This window comes from Hordeum vulgare, chromosome 3H (assembly GCF_904849725.1).
Source record: "Hordeum vulgare subsp. vulgare chromosome 3H, MorexV3_pseudomolecules_assembly, whole genome shotgun sequence".
Classification (NCBI taxonomy): domain Eukaryota; kingdom Viridiplantae; phylum Streptophyta; class Magnoliopsida; order Poales; family Poaceae; genus Hordeum; species Hordeum vulgare.
In genome coordinates, this window is record NC_058520.1 from 44,906,081 (window position 1) to 44,927,283 (window position 21,203).

The window sequence follows — 21,203 nt, forward strand, 5'->3', positions numbered from 1 at the left end:
CCACTCTTGTACCCTTTATCCATATTGTAGGCCGGTGGGTTCGTCTATAAAACCCCCCGGGCGCCCTCCATGCAGGAGGTCGGTCGATCAACACTTCACACTCACCAACCACATCGAGAGAGACAGAGACGAGCCGACAGCTCCCCTCTTCCTCCTCCCAACACAGCTCCAAGAGCGACATTGTAATCCATTCATACACATCAAACACTCCGGCAGGACTAGGGGTTTTATCTCTATGGAGAGCCTTGAACCTGGGTACATCGTGCGTTCCATGCTTGTACCAACCTCGTTCCCAGCGCCCTCCTTTGTCCCTTCGGTTCTTACCGACTTTGGCCTACCTATGGCATATGTTGTGAGTATTCACCGACAATATGTGTGATGGATGGAACGATACTCTAATAGTGCTTATTCCAAAGAAGGCCAACCCAATGAGCGTAAAGGGCCTAAGACCTATTAGTCTGTGTAACGTGGTGTATAAAGTGGTCTCAAAGATAATCACAAATAGGCTCAAAGTAATCCTCCCTCACATCATCTCCCCAAAACAAAGCGCCTTTGTGCCTCGGAGACTAATTTCAGACAATATCTTACTCGCATATGAGCTAACACATTTCTTACAAAGAAGAAGAATGGGCTTAGTAGGCTATGCGGCTATCAAACTGGACATGAGCAAAGCCTATGACCGTGTCAAATGGAAATTCTTAGAAAATATGATGCAAAGATTGGGATTTGATAGGAATTGGATTCGACTTGTAATGAAGTGAGTGTCAACTGTCAAGTACCAAATCAAGGTGAATCAAGATAAAACTGATATGATTATACCACAAAGAGGACTGCGCCACGGAGATCCACTTTCCCCATATTTGTTTCTCCTTTGTGCTAGGGTTTTTTCCTCCATGTTACATGAAGCTGAGATGAGGGGATCACTAAAGGGAATTAAGATATGTAGGGATGCTCCCAGTGTAAGCCATCTGTTCTTTGCAGACAATCACCACTTATCTCTATGAAGCCAAATGCTCAGAGTGCTCGAGAAATCAATAGAATCCTAAATCTCTATGAAGCTGCTTTTGGACAAGTGATTAACAAAGATAAATCCTAAATATTGTTCAGTGCAAACACAAGGCAATTGCTAAAGAGGAAATGAGAAGCATTCTGCAGGGAACTTCACAAGGTCTATCTTCGAAATATCTTGGTGTCCCATCCTATGTAGGAAAGGCCAAGGCAAAAACGTGGAAGGAAAAACTCATGTCCAAAGGAGGGAAAGAAATTCTCATGAAAGCAGTAGCACAAGCAATCTCGATGCACTCCATGGCTTGCTTTCATTTGACCAAGTAACTGTGCGGAGAGTTGAGCACTATGATCAGCAGATACTGGTGGAGCCAAATGGATAAATAAAATAAAATACACTGTGTTAGATGGGGAAAGTTGACGAAAATAAAGAAAGCGGGATCTCTATGCTTTTAATTTAGCTATGCTTGCAAAACAAGCATGGAGGCTCATCTACGGCCGAACTTCCTTATGTGCGCGGGCCCTATCGACAAGGTATTATCCAGCTGGCTCAATTCTCCGAGCCAGCCCTAGAAGCGGCATCTCCTACACATGGTGCAGTATACAAAAAGGGTTAGATCTGCTCTAGAAGCGGATCATATGGAGAGTAGGTAGTGGTAATAACATCAATATTTGGTCCGATCCCTGGATCCCGAGAGGATGTACCAGAAGTGTCATCACTCATAAGGGTACGAATGTCATATCTAAAGTAAAAGATTTGATTGATCATGCCACAAAAAATTGGGATGGAGACATAGTAAGACAAACTTTTCTCCCTGAAGATGTGAAGATTATTCTACAAATCCCAATTCATGCGCATAATTTCTAAAACTAATTATGTAAATTAGGGGAAAATCTCCCCTTGCCCAACCGTTCGAGCGGTTCCTCCCGCACGGACGTCTCTCTCTCCCGACTCCCTGGAACCGACGGATCTCCCTCCGATCTCGCGTCTCTCCAGGAGATATATATACTCCCTGTAACCATCGTCAATCGAATCGATTAGTTTGATTGGTCATACGTTATCAGCACGTAGAACTCGACCAACGAGCAGAAGAACACGGAAAGAAAAAGAGATCGAAACTTGTCGGTGAGATGCCTGGCCTTGTTTCCTTCTTTCTCCGCCTGATTCGTGCGGATGGCCGTCGCTACCGTCGTCGCGGTCATGGTGTTGCCGGACTCCGGCGCTTCCGTCGCAGGATGCAGGCCGTCCGCCGCTTCGCCCGTGGTGGTCACCGCGCCGCTGGACGCGGCCACGGCATCGACGGACACACCGCTCTTGGTGCTCGCCGCGCCCACGGACACATTATCGGCGCTGTTGCACGTGCGCCGTCGGTGAACAGGGGGCTTGACCCATGGCTTGTGGCAGGTCCGAGCGCCCCCACAGTGCACGGCGCCGCAGCAGCCCCCCCCCCCCCCCTCCGGGGTCCCCTCCTCCACCCCCTACTCCACCGGCCGCGTGGCTTGCGCCCTCGACGCCGACTCCCGCCGGCGAAGAAGTTGTCCCGAGTCGTGGCCCCCCTAGCTATGCGCCCGTCCCGATGCGGGTCATGGTGGACGAGGAGGCCGCATCCGGCTTCGTCTCTGCACCCACCGGCGCCTCTGGCGTCGTCCGCCTCGGAGTGGGGATGGATGGTGCGGACACCAGCGCCCCGCCACCGCTGGAAACGGCCGCGGGCTCGAGCAGCCGCGCGAAGAGGCGTTTCGGCCGACTCTTCGGGCGCGCCGTCGCCGCCATCGACCGCCGTCCCGGCCGCCGCGCCAGCTCGTGGGCCCCGGGGCGCCTCGGACTCGCCAGCTCCGCGCCAGAGGTTGCGCGCCCAGACGCCGTCTTCATCGGATCTTCTTCGGACGAGGAGAGCTCGGCGGGGCTGTGCCGGTGACCACCGGAGTCGCAAGGGGATGCGGCGGCCACTCCTCCTCGCCGGCGCCGCTGTGTGGCAGTGGGGATCGAGCAGAGGTAGTGCGGGGGTTGGATATTCTGACCCTTATCCGATCCACCCTCTCCCCCCGTCCCTTATGCGGTGCGGTGGCGAGTGGGCCGGCCAAAGGCCGGGCAGGCCCATTTCCAGGCGCCCGAGGCGGCTGCGAACTCCCCTGTGCGGCGCAGCGGCTCCATGGGCCGGCCAAACTGTTTTTTTTCTCTATTTTCTTAAAACATTAGTACTAATTATTGTATTTGTGCAATTTTAGACTATGTTTAGTACTGTTTAGTACTTAGTTTGACAACTACTTACATTTTAGTCCTGTTTTAGATTTATTCTATGTTAGGACTTGTGTAATTATTAGTAGGTGTGTTTATATTATGTAATGGATTGCATATAAATAAAGTACCGGATTTCATCTCGGAAGAATGACATGTTCTATGTGTTTACCACATATTCAGTTCTCTTGAACATGTGCTTGCGATTGAGATCATCTTCTCTCGCATATCAAACTTGCAAATTTTTGAATCTTTCTCCCTCATATATTTGGAATCACAAGGTAATGAGTTGAGATCTACTGCTCATCTGCAGACTATCTCCTCTTACTGCGAGGCCTGCGTTTTGTCACATGACAAACGATTACCTCCATCATGCATTCCTTATATTTAAATTGTAGCATACACAAGGTAATAGCAATGTAGCCTATTACTGTGAGATCTAAGTGATCTTCAATGTGTATGTTCACACAATTGAGGTTGAGAATTTATTTATTTTCAAGTTTTCACTTGAGTATCAAATTTTTGCATTCTTATTACACAACCATGATGGTTTTTAATTTACCACCCGTAAATTAATTATCTCTGGTTCTCCATGTAGGCAAAGATGACTGCCAAAGAGTTTGAGGAGCTTGCCCTCAATGGCCATAACTATCCTACATGGGCCATGGACATCAAGATCAGTCTTGCGTCCCGTGGGATTGCGCGTGCAATCCAGCCTCCTGAGACTCCTCTCCCGGCTGGAGCCACGCCGCTGACAGAACAACAAAGTTATGCTGCCTTATACATCATAAGGCACCATATTCATCCAGATCTCAAGTCTGAGTATTTACAGGAGGAATCTCCTAGTACTCTGTTTCTGACCCTCAAAACGAGGTATGAACAGCAGAAGGCAGTAGTCCTGCCAGAAGCACTCCATGGTTGGACTCATCTCCGTCTTCAGGATTTCAAGTCCATTGGTGAGTACAATCATGCTGTTCACAAGATATGTTCCAAACTTCGCTTTTGTGAGAAGGAACCTACTGAGGGGGAGAAGATAGAGAAAACTTTATCTACTATGCTCCCTTCATATAGGATCCTCCAACAGCAATATCGTGCTCGTAACTATACTGCCTATTCCGAACTTATTCACATGTTACTTCAGGCTGAAAAACATGATGATCTACTCGCTAAGAATGGCTCTCAGCGCCCAGTTGGGGCACAACCTTTACCTGAAGTTCATTTGAATATCGCGAATAGACAGAAGTTTAATGGTACCTTTCGAGGTAAACATTCCAATTCTCAGCACAAGCACAAGCGCAATGGGAACAGAAAATTCAGAAACATGGGCAAGGGCAAAGGCACTGCAAAGCCAAAGTTTGATAAAACTAAACTTTGCAACAAGTGTGGATGCTACTCTGAAAAGACCTCGATGACGCCTAGAGGTGGGGTGAATAGGCTATTTAAAAACTTCTTCGGATTTGGCTTGAAACTAATGCGGAAATAAACTAAGAGTGTACTTGTCAAGCACAAATCCTAAATGCACTAGGCACTGCAACGTGTATCAACAACACGATCTACCAAGATGGACACAATACAGTTACTAACAATCCCAAGTAAGTTACACAAACTTACTTGAGCAATATCACACGACAAGTAGGTGAACAACACAAGATACTAGATCACACTATATCACACGATATATCAAAAGCTGCAAGTATGAACGTGTGAATATGTAAGGTATGCTTGAATGATTAATCTTGTACAAGAAATAGCCAACACAATATAATGAGCACAAACAATATGCAATGTATGTATGCTCAAGTAACACAAGTAAACCACAAGTAAGGAGTTAGGGTTAAGGATAACCAAGGTCACTGAGACGAAGATGTATCCCGATGATCACTTCCTTGGAGGGAAGCTAGTCACCGTTAGAGAGGTGGATGTTACCACGAAGGCACACCAACGGCACGAAGCCTCACCCTATTCTCCCTTTGAGATAACACCACGAAGGCATTTCTCAGCCACTAGTGGTAAGCCTTTGAGGTGGCTTCCAAATCCTCACAAACTTTTCCGGGGGTAATCACACGGATTGATTCCTCTCCGAAGAACTCCTACCGCCTAGGAGTCTCCAACCTCCAAGAGTAACAAGATCACGGGAAATGCTCAAAACTTGCTCAAATCTCAAATATCTTGGGTTGAGAAAAGGAGAGGGATACGATCTATCTTTTGATTGGAACAACTCTCAAAGGGGCTCACAAATGCTCTTGGCATCTAAGATTTGATGTGAGCAAATGTGTGTGAGGTGGAAATGTGTTCTTATGAGGATATGGCTGTGTTGGGCACCCTCTCACGAAGTGGGAGAGGGGTATATATAGTGGGGAGGGTAAAACAGCTGTTGGGGACACTTTAAGTCACACAGGTCCGGACGTCCGACAGTTGCCGGAAGTCCGGGCGTCCGCGAGGGGTCGGACGTCCAACAGGGGTCGGTCGTCCGAGGGCTGTAGATATGACTGGAACCCTTGTGAAATGAACAACGACCGGATGTCCGGAGAAGACCGGAAATCCGAGTTATTCGACTGAACTACTTCTGGTGGGAGGTTCCGGATTTTCAAAAGGGGACGGACGTCCGGAGGGAGCCGGAAATCCGAGTTATAGAGCTTATGTTCTTCTGGTGCAGGGCTCCGGATTTCCGAAGCTGGTCGGACGTTCGGCGCTCCGATGGTCGGAGGTAGCCGGAAATCCGAGTTATAGAACTCAATTTCTTCTGGTGGAGGGCTCCGGATTTCCGAAGCCTGTCGGTCGTCCGGCCCACGGACGTCCGGAGGGAGCCGGAAGTCCGAGGCAATAGACCTGTTCTGAGATAGGAGGAGAGTAGAGAATATGTGGTATTGAGTAGGATAGTGAATATCTAGTTTGAGCAAGTTCATCACAAAAACCTGTGATCCCCTCTTAATAGTGCGGGATCCCTAAAGACTCAAGAATTGTAAAAGGGATACCGATGATCCATACTTGAGTGTGTACTTTTATTCGCTGATCATCACTCCGCACCGCTAACATCAAAGTAACTGATACCTTGAGTTAGCCCTTTCACTTGAGCTTGATGTTGTTGTTTCTTCTTGGCTCAATGTTGAAAGCAAGACATGATGAAGTCTTCAAGTAGCTCTCCCATACACAATGTGGAAAGCCAAGCTTATATATTTATCTTCATTTGTCCACCATGTGAACATCCACAAGGATCAAGCATGTAGTGCTCAGGAATGCTTATCTTGATCTTGTCCTTGTTAGCACATGAGCTTGTCCTTATCAACACATGATCATTCACAGTAGCTTAAAAAGGGTTAGTGATTAATTATCTATATGTGTGTTGTCAGCAACACCAAAACATGATTAAGGGCATGACTGCACTTTCATTCTCCCCCTTTTTGGTAGTTGATGACAACATACATATAGCTCTCAACAATAGTAATAGACACGTGTGGCTTAGGAGAGTTTTGTTACGATGCTGATGAAGCTCCCCCTTATTATATGCATAGTAAAATAGGTAAGTGCCGGAGCTCCCCCTTAATGTGTGCATTGAAGATAATAGCATGATATAACACCATAATAGTTCGACAATACATAGCATATCATATGAATCAGTAGGATAGCATAAAACTCCACATGATAGTTCAACACTACATCATCCATAGGTGATGGCATAGCACACCATCCATAAGTATCGTTACATGATGATACATCATTAAGTTCGACATAATACATCATACCATACATTGTGAGAGGAACTAAAATCGAAAACTAAGATAAGATAATGTTCTCCCCCTTTGGCATCAAGGACCAAAAAGGAGGGAAAACCGGCAATGCCATCACATACTCAAGGATCACCCTCATCAATATCATCATTAATCAGGCATCATCCTCAAAATCATCATCCTCATCATCAGGAAGACCACTGCCACCAGCCTCGTCAAGGAAATCAGCCCACTCCGGACCAGATGCGAAGCCAAAGTCAGAAGGAGGAGCAGCAGGAGGGGCCTCATCATCACTCACATCAAGAGCGCCCGAGGCTCTCAGACGAGCCTTGAGGGCATTCTTGGAGGAGACTAAGCGAGAAACCACATCATGGGTTTGACCACACTGGAAAGAGATGGCCTTCATCATAGCAGAATGTGCCTTGCCAAGGAATTTGGCAATGCGACCGAGCGGAGCGGAGCTAGATGAGGGGGTGGCTGACTGGGCAGCAGTGCAACGAGTGGATGTGGAGGATGGGGCTTTCTTGGGAGCATAGTTATCTGCCATGTGAGCGGGAATGACCCACTTGCGATGTGTGTGAGTGACAGCAACAGAGAAATCAGCAACATGATTAATAAGAGCCTGGATGAAGGGGCATGAGGAAAGGCTTGCTTGTACTGCAAGCTAGCAAGCCGAATCTCATGCCATAGAAAGTGAGGCACATTAATTTTGCTCTTGGGGTGCTCGTACAAGTGAGACATGATGTCAATACAATAGCCACTGCAAGAACCCTTATCACCCATCTTGGGATAGATGGTGCGGATGAGACACTGAAAAATGATGAAGTAAGGTGAGCGCCAGATGGATACCTGGTTAAGGTCCTTCATGTGTTCATCCGCATCAAGCTCACTTAGTGGTTTGAGAAGATACCCACACGCCTCAATGGACTTAGGCGCATGGTTAGGATCATCCCTATGTATTTTGAAGCCGGAGTTGGGGAAACCAAGTGCGGCAACAAATGTATCATAAGAAGTTGTGAAGCGAACGTCAGAGGTGATCCAGCTGACAGTGTGGTTTGGAGCAAAGTAGCATGTGGCATAGAACTGGTGAATGGCAGCAGCATTAAAGTCGCGATGAAAGGCAAACGGGGCGGCAAGCCCCGATGCCTCAATAAGCTCAATGGCACCCGGATATTTCGCCGGGTGCATGCGAATATGCTCAACATCTATATAGAGATGAACAAATAAACCCTTAGGAACTATGACTGTGGTAAAAATGTCCGCCTGGACGTGCGTGCGGAAACGTGAGTCCGTAGAGTCATGTACGACAGCGTATTGATCAATGTCGCGGCGGAAAGTGCGGTATGACGACTTGGCAAGTGTGGTGAAGTTCGTGATTGCACGATCTAAGGTAGCAGGGGGTTCTAGTGAGATGCGACGGGCTTCACCTATGGGCTGGGCACGAGGAGGTGGTGGCATGTAGGACGCCCTGCGAGTCCCGGGCTTTGGCTTGGACCTCTGGTCGGCGTGCTGGTCAGCAAGGTCCTCGGCGGCAAGCTCCTCCTCGAAGTCGGGGTCATCACCATCAGACGACGAGGGGAGTTGTGGAGACGAAGAACGTCGGGCCGGAGAACGCCGGGCAGTCCGTTTGAAGGGACGGCGTGGCCCATCCGAGTCCGACCCCGTGCTAGGAGGGGCACGAGATGATGAGCCAGCCACGTTCTTCCGAGCGGTGTGCTTGGTCTTCGGCATGGTGCACAATATCCTACGTGGATGAAAAAATCCCAAATAAGGAACGAACATGGAGACTTGGGAGAGAGAGGGAACCAAAAAGGGAACCAAAACAAACACGAAGGGAACGGAGGAGCAACGTGTAGATGGATCCCGCGAAGGAAGAGGAGGAAGAATAGGAGGATCCGCGGAGGAGATCGGCCCGATCTCGAGTCTGGCGGCGCTGGCGGGAGCTCCTGGAACTGGCGACAGCGGCTGTAGGAGAGAAAGGGGGCGCGTGAGGGCTAGGGCAAAGCCCACCCCGTGCCCAGCTATTTGTAGGCCCCGATGCGTCGGACGTCCGTAGAGGATTGTGCCGCCGGACGACCGACACTGGTCGGACGACCGGAAGGAGATTTGCCGCCGGACGTCCGAGACAAGTCGGACAACCGAGAGAGAGAGGAGGAGGCAGAAGCTGATTCTGCAAAAAAAATCTGATGAGGTGATACTAAGTATTCTCGCATGTGTAGCAGCCAAAGAGACCTCTCAACAAACATATTTTGGACATGGTCTGATGTAAGTCTTTTAATACGATTACTACGGTAAATGTGGGTCCAAAATACGTCAAACGCATGAGTGCATAGAATCATGCACAAGTTATCCTCTTATAAGAGCAAGGCACATGACACAAGGGTCATGGCACAAATTTTTCTCATTCATATGACCATGAAAAGCTAAGAGAACACCAACACTAAGCATTTCATCAATGTGATTGACAAGGACATGCAGGAAATTACAAAGTGGAAAAAGTATTATGTTCATGCCATGATGCAACCTACACAGTGTTGACTCTAATATTGTACATGCATGAAGTAAATACTTGTTACCGGAAAAGCATTGGTATGACGTAGAAGTAGTCGAGTCCTGTCTTGACTCTAATTTCTTCGTGACTCGCACCATCTTTTTTCTGAGAATAAGTCAAAATAGCAATGCTTCTCCAAAGTACCTAAACCACCAATTAAGCACAATATGGTCCCCAAACTTATTGGGTCCGAAGTAGTTAGTCCAACTACAATATATATATATATAGGGTAAGATCACTCAATTATGTGCATATAGATATAAGGTTTACTTTCAAGCACACCCTAACCTTTTTAATGAATATGTCTAATTTACCATATGCATATATTGGATCAAAGATACGATAGACACGGCATGTGCATCTACACATAGTAGATATGCTTACACAATCCTATCAAAATCCAAGGATATACAATTTGGACAAATGAACACATAATTTTCTATTACAGAACATTCATGTCATCCAAAATGGATAAGGGTGACAAATCAACACATGGTAGCACCCCAAGTTCAACACATGAACTGGCCAAGGCATCAAGCCATGTAAGGCATGCATTTTGCATAACCTTACATGCATGTCTCACCCCAGTAGATTTATAGGTGTAGGTAATATGATTATAACTCCCACAACATTATGAAATAAGTAGTGCGAGCTCTACCGGGAGACACATGAATTTCTTGGCACGTTATGTAGGTCAGCTGAAGATAGAGCCGAAATAAAGTGACCATGAAAAACACTACCAAGCCAGAGATACCATGTGTGAGAGAACACATGACATTTAGAGTTATCAGTGGTGGTAGGTGCCAATGAGCACAAGGATCGTTTCATACTCACACAAGTGTGATATGGGAGTTCAACCATAAGCATAATGTTTAGATGACATACGTTAACATCCCAATTAGTTAGATCATAGTGTGGAGGATTAATTCGAAAGGCATGCATCAACAATGCCCTTCTTTTAGATACGATCTAGCGGCTAAGCCATGAGCAATCGTGTAGTAGGACATTATACTCACGCACATCTAAGGAATTTAGATGCCAACAGGGCTTATTAGCGAATTAAGATATGTGTAGCATGACACACCACACAGTTATAGCATAACCACATGTGATGGATTCTGAGTGGCATACATCGGATGTTTTGTCTTACCAGGGGATGTGACATGCACAAAGCATATCATCCTCACATAATGTGATAATCCATGTATTTATCATACAAGGCAATTAATCATCCAACTAAGGTGATGGTGGATGCCAATTTAAACTTCGGATGGCCTTGACATCAAACTAATTGATTGGATAATCTTGCACCGAATACTACATGGAGTCCAACACATATGTACACATTTTGGGTGTGGTGTGCGTAGAGCAGAACACTCCCCCTTAATGTGATGAGCCATTAACGTCGCAAAAGACCCACACAACGGTGCAACTAGGATGCAAGTAATGATCAGGACTACACACAACTATGTGACATACGTAACGACCTACACATGATAGATAACATATAACAATCATACTAGTAGGCGCAACATGTCAAAGTACATGCTAGGAGCCAAACCTAAACATGAGAGGGAGTGGGGCAAGCAACTTTCAATGTAAACAATTTAAGTACAAGTCACCGCAAAGAGGCACATTGGATATGTGATATGGTCTCAATAATCCAAGTGACTTGGCTTGAGATGATACGAATGATGAAGAGTCCTCAAATCTTCATTGTGTATCCAAGTCTCCAATGTCCCCCAGAGTCACCTATTGATCAAGTTTGAGCTTGTTGGTCCCCAACCACGTTGGGTCCTAGGAGGTTAGTCACAATAGGCTTGGCAACCCAAATGGTTCTTTTCTTGACACCATTTTGAGTTCCAACAAACTTAGCAAACACATTGCCAACCTTATCCTTCCCAAGGGAATAGCTATCATCAATAGTAATTGGGTTGGATAAGTTACCTCTCGTGCAAGATGAAGCGACATGACCCTTCTCACAACATAAGTAGCAACATCTACCCTTTGTTTTCTTCCCAGTTGATTTCTCACCTCGGGGAGTGTTGGCTTGGGTCTTATTGGGAAGAGACCTTCCTTCAACTTGTAGCTGAGTGTGTGATTGAGTTTGTGGCCGCTTCCCTTGTTGCTTGTGACTTTGAGACTTCGTCTTCAGAGGACAAGATCTAACATGGTGCCCTTTAACTTTGCACTTGAAGCAAATGATTTTGGCCGAATTCTTATCTCGTTCTAGGCCACTCTTGTTCTTGTTTGAGTTTACTCCAACATCATTTTTGTCATTCGGAGATGTTTGCTCACACAGGACGTTGTTGAGTGTGGACATCCCTTCATGACACTGTTCCAAGTCTTTCTTCAAAGAAGTGACTTGGGCCTTGAGCTCTTTGATTTCCTCTGCACGGTTAGTGTCAATAAAAGTACTAGAGGAAGTGTAAGTTTCATTGTTAGAGCAACAAGGCAAGGAAAGTAATTCATCACACGAGGTAGCAACATTATGAGTAGACGAATTACGAGATCTGGCACATGGAGATATAGTACTTTGATTAGAAGTGGTGCCATTGTCCACATGAGTCTCACTTGATGTTACCTTGGTGATGATAGCCTCATGAGCTAACTTTTGCACATTATGGGATGTTAGAAGATCGGCATGAGAGCTTGTGAGCATTGCATGGTTTTCTTCCAACTTCCCATAATTGCTAGTTAGTAAATCAAATTGAGCACGTAGCTCAACATTCTCCTTCAATGTTGATACTTCAAAAGAGATAGGGTTAGGTATACAAGTATCATCAACAATATAAGAGGAGTAAGTAGCGATTAGAGACTTCTCATGAGTAGATTGAAGCTCCTCATAGATCTTAGAGGTTTTGATGAGCTCTCCCTTGACACTCTTGCATTCAAGGAGAAGGACCTCAAAATCCTTTTTTAAGTTTATCATGAGCAACTTCAATATCTCCTTTTGAAGATCTTAAGTCTCTACATGCTTGGTGACTCTTCTCAAGTTCATGTTCAAGTTGTTCACTTTTAGCTTGTTCATGATTAAGTGAATCATTACAATTTTCAGAGTAAGCAAGAATATCTTGGAATCTTTGAAGAGCGTTATTTTTACCTTTATGAAGAATTTTGCTGATCACATAGATGTTTTCAGTCAAGTCATCATCATCATCCTCATCACAAATATCATCGTTATTGCACAGGGAAGATGATACCTCATTATTACCTCTGGCCATGAGGCACATGTGAACTGGAGGAGTTGATGATGATTCTTTTGGTGAATCAGATTCTTCATTAGTCAAAAGTACTTCATATTTCTTGGTTTCCCCTAAATGATTAGTCATAGAACAACTAGGGAGAAACAAGATATTTTGATCAAGAGGACACGGGAAAGCAGGCATATCACCACAGACATTTGTCGAGGGATCTTTAGGTGAAATGCATGACCTATCAGCACAGTAGTTTACACTATGTGTGGTGCTAGATATGCTCGTGTCCATGGAGGCAATGACATTTTCATCAACATGTATTTCTTCACTCACCATATCGTTACCTTGTGATATTGAAGATGCTGAGGTGTGCAAGCAATCGAATATGGAAGTAGTGGTGGACTCTTTATGATCGAAAAGAGTGAAGAGCTCATGCACCAACTCCTTCATCATAATATCGTCTTCATCAAGATTGGACCCACCATATATATCTTCAAGTTTAGTCCAAACTTCATGAGCTGACTTGCAAGTCGAGATAGACTTAAACACTTCGGGACTTATGGTTCGATGAATGGCAAGGAAAGCCTCACAATCAAGATACATTTCATTAGTAGATGAAGATGCACCATTCTTTTTGTCGGCAATCCCTACAAGAACAATTCGTAAAGTATTTGGGCCCATGGCCCAAAAGTAATGAAGCATACGAATTCTCCATAGGGTATAATTTGTGCCATCAAAGTCAAAGGTGTCATTGTGCACTAATCCAATAGTCGACATCGATACTCTCTAGGTCGTGAAACCTAATTAAAGAGAGACCTTGCTCTGATACCAATTGAAAAGACCTCGATGACGCCTAGAGGGAGGGTGAATAGGCTATTTAAAAACTTCTTCGAATTTGGCTTGAAACTAATGCGGAAATAAACTAAGAGGGTACTTGTCAAGCACAAATCCTAAATGCACTAGGCACTGCAACGTGTATCAACAACACGATCTACCAAGATGGACACAATACAGTTACTAACAAGCCCAAGTAAGTTACACAAACTTACTTGAGCTATATCACACGACAAGTAGGTGAACAACACAAGATACTAGATCACACTATATCACACGATATATCAAAAGCTGCAAGTATGAACGTGTGAATATGTAAGGTATGCTTGAATGATTAATCTTGTACAAGAAATAGCCAACACAATATAATGAGCACAAACAATATGCAATGTATGTATGCTCAAGTAACACAAGTAAACCACAAGTAAGGAGTTAGGGTTAAGGATAACCAAGGTCACTGAGACGAAGATGTATCCCGATGTTCACTTCCTTGGAGGGAAACTAGTCACCGTTAGAGAGGTGGATGTTACCACGAAGGCACACCAACGCCACGAAGGCTCACCCTATTCTCCCTTTGAGATAACACCACGAAGGCGTTTCTCAACCACTAGTGGTAAGCCTTTGAGGTGGCTTCCAAACCCTCACAAACTTTTCCGGGGGTAATCACACGGATTGATTCCTCTCCGAAGAACTCCTACCGCCTAGGAGTCTCCAACCTCCAAGAGTAACAAGATCACGGGAAATACTCAAAACTTGCTCAAATCTCAAATAGCTTGGGTTGAGAGAAGGAGAGGGATACGATCTATCTTTTGATTGGAACAACTCTCAAAGGGGCTCACAAATGCTCTTGGGATCTAAGATTTGATGTGAGCAAATGTGTGTGAGGTGGAAATGTGTTCTTATGAGGATATGGCTGTGTTGGGCACCCTCTCACGAAGTGGGAGAGGGGTATATATAGTGGGGAGTGTAAAACAGTCGTTGGGGACACTTTAAGTCACACAGGGTTCGGACGTCCGACAGTTGCCGGAAGTCCGGGCGTCCGCAAGGGGTCAGACGTCCGACAGGGGTCGGTCGTCCGAGGGCTGTAGATATGACTGGAACCCCTGTGAAATGAACAGCGACTGGACGTCCGGAGAAGACCGGAAATCCGAGTTATTCGACTCAACTTCTTCTGGTGGGAGGTTCCGGATTTCCGAAAGGGGACGGACGTCCGGGCCTCGGACGTCCGGAGGGAGCTAGAAATCCGAGTTATAGAGATTATGTTCTTCTGGTGCAGGGCTCCGGATTTCCGAAGCTGGTCAAACGTCCGGCGCTCGGATGTCCGGAGGGGGCCGGAAATCCGAGTTATAGAACTCAATTTCTTCTGGTGGAGGGGTCCGGATTTCCGAAGCCTGCCGGTCGTCCGCCCACGGACGTCCGGAGGGAGCCGGAAGTCCGAGGCAATAGACCTGTTCTGAGATAGGAGCAAAGTAGAGAATATGTGGTATTGAGTAGGATAGTGAATATCTAGTTTGAGCAAGTTCATCACAAAAACATGTGATCCCCTCTTAATAGTGTGGGATCCCTAAAGACTCAAGAATTGTAAAAGGGATACCGATGATCCATACTTGAGTGTGTACTTTTATTCGCTGATCATCACTCTGCACCGCTAACATCAAAGTAATTGATACCTTGAGTTAGCCCTTTCACTTGAGCTTGATGTTGTTGTTTCTTCTTGGCTCAATGTTGAAAGCAAGACATGATGAAGTCTTCAAGTAGATCTCCCATACACAATGTGGAAAGCCTAGCTTATATATTTATCTTCATTTGTCCACCATGTGAACATCCACAAGGATCAAGCATGTAGTGCTCAGGAATGCTTATCTTGATCTTGTCCTTGTTAGCACATGAGCTTGTCCTTATCAACACATGATCATTCACAGTAGCTTAAAAAGGGTTAGTGATTAATTATCTATATGTGTGTTGTCAGCAACACCAAAACATGATTAAGGGCATAACTGCACTTTCATACTCGCATTCTACTGAAAAGTGCTCAATGCCCAAGCATCTGGTCATGTTGTACCGGCAATCTCAGGGACGCAAAGCACCTCAAGGGAAAAGGCTTGAAGCTAACTTCAACCTACATCCGCATAGCGCAAATGGAGTTGGCGATTCACAGGATATTCCTCGTGGACCGAGCAACGCCAAGGCCAAGATTCCTTATCCACTTGAGGACCCTGCTGAAACGGAGGCAATGTTACTTGAGTACACCTCAAACGATGTGTTTGGCGACTTTGACTAGTCCCTCGACCTCCTTAGTGATCTACTTAACTATGTCCATTTGTGATGATTGTAATAAGAACATAAGTTTGTTGTTGTCTTTATATTGTATTGTATCAGCACATTTGATATAATAAAGATTGTATTCTATCTTATTTAAAATTCTTTCGTTTTTATATAGTTTTTCTACGGGGACAATCCGATGGAAGAGGAATTATGCCTTGTGGATAGTGGTACCACAAACTCCATATTGAGGGAGATGAAATATTTTCAAACTCTAAAAAAGATGACTGGAGATATTCTAACTATCGTTGGACGCGATACAGTGATTGTTGGTACTGGACGTGCCATATTCACCCTCCCAGGTGGTACACAAGTGACAATCGAGGATGCTTTATTGTATCCTGATTCTTCACGTACCCTGATCAGTTACCGAGATATCCGTAAGAATGGTTTTCATATTGAAACCCATGAAGACAACAAAGAGGAGTATCTACTCTTTACTAAAAATCACGGATATGGCAAAAAGGTACATGAGAAAATTCCTTCTCTATCGTCTGGTTTGTACTATACGTACATCAAACCCGTGGAACATGTTGTATACAAAGTAATTTTTCAGAATGTTGACGCATTCCAAACCTGGCATGATCGCCTGGGCCATCCCGGAATCAGGATGATGAGAAAAATTACTAGCAATTCCATTGGTCATAATTTGCTTGAGTCCAAATTTCCTCAATCTTCTGATTTTGTGTGCACATCTTGTGCCACGGGAAAGCTAATTTTGAGACCCTCGCATCTCAAAATACAAGCTAAACCACTTCAGTTTCTTGAACGTATTCAAGGAGACATTTGTGGTCCCATTCAACCATTATCTGGACCTTTCAGGTATTTCATGGTTCTCATTGACGCATCTACACGATGGTCACATGTGTGTCTTCTATCCACACGGAACCATGCATTTGCCAAGATAATGCGACAAGTCATTAAGTTGCAAGCCCATTATCCTGAAAGTCAAACTAAGACAATTCGAATGGACAACGCTGCAGAATTCTCCTCACGTGCTTTCAATGATTATTGCATGGCTTTGGGGATTGAAGTTCAGCACTGTGTCTCATATGTCCATACACAAAATGGTTTGGTTGAAGCATTTATTAAGTGGATTAAACTCATCGCAAGACCTTTGTTGACGAATTGCAACTTGCCAACCTCTTGTTGGGGTCATGTAGTTTTACACGCTGCTGACTTGATACAATTGAGGCCAACTGCATATCACAGTTCTCCCCTCTGGAATTGGTACATGGAAATCCTCCAAGCATTTCCCATCTGCGTAAGTTCGGATGTGCTGCATACATCCCGATCTCACCACCACAGCGAACATCTATGGGCCCACACAGAAAGTTGGGGATCTATGTGGGGTACAAATCGCCATCGATTATCAAGTACCTGGAACCCCTAACTGGGGATCTGTTCACAACCCGTCACACTGATTGCATATTTAATGAGGAACATTTTTCGGCATTAGGGGGAGATTTCAAGTACCAGAAAGAATGCCCGGAAATCGATTGGAATGCTCATGCCATTTCATCCTCTGATCCACGTACCCATGAGACCGAACTTCAAGTTGGAAGATCATTAATTTGCAACATCTTGCAAATAATCTGCCAGATACATTTACTAATCTAAAAGGTGTTACAAAATCCTTAAATCCGGCCAGAAACGCGCCAGAAAGAGTGGAGGTACCAATAAAAACCACTCAACTCCCTGTTCCCAAAAAGAGGGGGATAGTATGGCTTCTGACCTGGAGCTAGCTTCTAGCAAGCAGCAAAGGAAATCGAGGAAAAAATCCTCGGAGTCAGTAAATGCAGGTCAACTCAACGTTGACAAACACCTGATGGGTAGTTCACACCCAATGGAAGGGCAAGCTCCACAACCCAGCTCCAGTGTGCACAAACTGGCTGGAACATCGGAACACCCAGACTCAACCGTATTGGGAAATCACGTAGAGTCTCTAGGGGTGCAGGAAATTTCCATCAACTATGTTGATTCTGGAGAATCATTTGACCGCAAGACTACAACTCTCGACATATATTTTGCTGAAAAGATTGCAGATACCCTTATCACTGATCATGATCGAAGGTCTATCGTCGAGTGCCAAAGGCGCTCCGACTGGCCTAAATGGAAGGATGCAATCCAAGCAGAAATTGCCTCGCTTAACAAAAGGAAGGTATTCACTGAAGCAATACCTACACCTCCCAATGTTTTCCCTGTGGGATTCAAATGGGTTTTCCTCCGGAAACGGAATGAGAACAATGAGGTGGTGAGATATAAAGCAAGGCTCGTAGCACAAGGTTTTACGCAGAAACCCGGCATTGATTTCAATGAGACATACTCTCCAGTAATGAGTGGAACCACTTTCCGATATCTTATATCTATGGCAGTACAAAATCGTCTATCCATGCAGTTGATGGACGTCGTGACCGCATATCTTTACGGGTCACTAGATTCGGACATATATATGAAGGTTCCTGACGGAATCTTTGTCCCGAATAACAGTGCAAAACGCAACATGTATTGTGTAATGCTGAATAAGTCATTGTATGGCTTAAAACAGTCGGGACGGATGTGGTACAACTGACTAAGTGAGTTCCTGCTTCAGAAAGGTTACTCCAATAGTGATGATTGCCCATGTGTTTTCATTAAGAAATCCTCACAGGATTTTGCATCATTTTTGTGTACGTTGATGATCTCAACATCATTGGCAACACACCAGATATTGATGAAGCACGCAATCATCTAAAGATGGAATTTGAGATGAAGGATTTGGGTAAAACCAAATTTTGCTTAGGTATTCAACTTGAGCACCTTCCCTCAGGAATCATGGTACACCAAGCTTCCTATATCCAGAAAATATTAGAGAAATTCAATATGGACAAATCCTATCCATCTAAAACTCCTATGGTGGTTCGATCTCTAGACGTAGAGAAAGATCCGTTCAGACCGAGGGACGATGGAGAAGAGGTGTTGGGACCTGAAGTTCCATATCTCAGTGTTGTTGGAGCGCTTATGTATCTTGCAAATTGCACAAGACCTGGTATTTCATTTGCAGTGAATCTACTTGCTAGACACAGCGCAGCTCCCACCAAACGACATTAGTCTGGAGTAAAGAATATCTTTCGATATCTCCAAGGCACAAAGGATCTTGGCCTATTTTTCCAGTTTCAAAGCAATCTGGACTCTGATATGATTGGATATGCCGATGCCGGTTATTTATCTGATCCCCATAATGCCAGATCTCAGACCGGTTTTGTGTTCCTACATGGTGGTACAGCTATATCATGGAAGTCTTCAAAACAGACTCTAGTGGCTACATCTACCAATCATTCTGAAATAATTTCATTATTTGAAGCATCATGTGAATGTGTATGGCTTCGCAGAATGATAAACCACAGACAACAGTCATGTGGAATTGGTTCAGTTGAATCACCCACCATTATCTATGAGGATAATGCGGTTTTTGTTGCACAGATGTAAACAGGATATATCAAAAGCAATATCACTAAGCATATTTCTCCTAAATGGTTTCCCCCCCCCCCCCACAATCTTCAGAAAACCGGGGAAATAAGCATTCTGCAAGTCAAATCATGTGATAACCTTGCTGATTTATTTACTAAGTCTCTACCAAACTCAACATTCCAGAAATATGTTCATGGAATTGGTATGCGACGACTTAGAGACTTGCAGGCAACAGGGGGAGTCTCTCCTTGAGATATCCTTGTTCAATAACATCATATTATGCTATTTTTGTGAAGTTTATGTTTCAGGTTCTCATCAGAGTTTTTACGAAGAACTTTTGAAGAAGAGTTTTTGAGATGATAAAGCTTCCCGGACAATCATGAAGATGACTCTACATAGTCAAGCGTAGATTAGGGGAGTGTTAAAACTAATTATGTAAATTAGGGGAAAATCTCCCCTTGCCCAACCGTTCGAGCGGTTCCTCCCGCACGGACGTCTCTCTCTTCCGACTCCCTGGAACCGACGCACCTCCCTCCGATCGTCGCGTCTCTCCAGGAGATATATAAAGTCCCTGTAACCATCGTCAATGGAATCGATTAGTTTGATTTGTCATAATAATGATGACTTCATAGCATGGCACTATGATAAAAAAAGGTATATTTTCGGTGTAATCTGCTTACAGAGTCGTTGTAGACACCGTAGCTCGTGAATCCATTTCAGGGCTAACTTCTACCTCAAGTACAAATGAAGATACAAGCAGCTTTAATTGTCTGAAGCTATGTTCACCTCCCATTCCAAGCAAGGTTGGTCACTTCTTGTGGCGCATGGCTACAAATGCCTTACCGTTGCGCGTGAAGCTCCAGCATATAGGTATGCATGTCGACACTCGTTGTCCTATCTATTTTCGTCTCAATGAGGATGGTGGGCATTGCTTCATTAAGTGTAAGAGGGTGAAGGAAGTCTCGAGGAAAGCTCAGTTGTTGCATGTCACATTGCAAATTCTAACTTGTACTGATGTACTAAGCTGCATGGAGAAAATTTTAAACCTCAATAACAAAGAAAATATTAAATCGTGCCTGCTCCTTTGGTGTTGGCGGCGTGAGAGAAATAGTGCAAATGTGGGAAATGAAATCAAATCTTCTGACGAAATGTGTCATTCTATTGATTACCATTGTATGCAGTTCTCGAAGGTAAAGCAGGAAGGGAGAATACATGAACATCAGCAGAAGGAAAGATGGTCCAGACCTCCACCCGAAATCTTGAAAAACAACATTGATGGTGCCTTTCTGAAGGAATCAAATTCTGGAGGTTGGGGTTTTGTTATCAGGAACAATTGTGGTATGGTAATAGCAACTGGAGCAGGAAATTTGGAGCAAGTCTCGGATGCCCTTCATTCAGAGGCGTTGACAATATTGCATGCCATTAACACGGCCATCCAGACTATGCAAATGAAGACAGCGGTGACCCATGGAGACTATGATCTTTATGCACTAGGAGCTATCTTCAAAGATATTAAGTTTCAACTCAGAGTCGGTTTCAATGATGTAACTGTTATATCTTGTCCTCGGACTTGTAATTTAGTTGTGCAATGTTTAGCTGCGTATGGTGCTAAACTAGGAGCTCGTAGATGCGAGATTTGGCTTGGCCAGTATCCATACCTTATAAATGACGTTGTTGTTGGCGACTTGTCCAACCCTGATACTTAATGGCATTGTGATCCTTTCAGAAGAAACGCTAGAATGATCTCGACCTCAAGCTGATCTAGCGATAGCCAGTTTCTGAAACCACGAGGGTTTATCTGGACTTCTTTCAGGCCGACATACAAGGAACCTGGTATAGGCCGAGTGTCAGAGCAACTCAAACCGGTCAATTCAAAC

At 44.7% G+C, this 21,203-nt stretch overlaps 1 protein-coding gene across 1 annotated transcript; it reads right to left on the reverse strand.

Annotated features, from left to right (window-relative positions):
* Window positions 1–1,745: 1,745 nt before the first annotated feature.
* On the reverse strand, window positions 1,746–2,593 carry LOC123441461. Its single transcript, XM_045117888.1, has 3 exons — window positions 2,573–2,593; window positions 2,126–2,484; window positions 1,746–2,018 (listed from the first exon to the last, which is right to left on the reverse strand). The coding sequence occupies exons 1-3, from the start codon at window positions 2,591–2,593 to the stop codon at window positions 1,889–1,891; spliced, it is 510 nt and encodes a 169-aa protein (XP_044973823.1). The 3' UTR covers window positions 1,746–1,888.
* Window positions 2,594–21,203: the final 18,610 nt, after the last annotated feature.

Coding starts and splice junctions, on each gene's coding strand:
- LOC123441461 (XM_045117888.1), bottom strand. CDS start 2,593: ATGACCCGCATCGGGACGGGC. Junction 2,485..2,572: donor TGACCCGCATCGGGACGGGC/GCATAGCTAGGG, acceptor CCGGTGGAGTAG/GGGGTGGAGGAGGGGACCCC. Junction 2,019..2,125: donor GCCAGGCATCTCACCGACAA/GTTTCGATCTCT, acceptor CGATGGTTACAG/GGAGTATATATATCTCCTGG.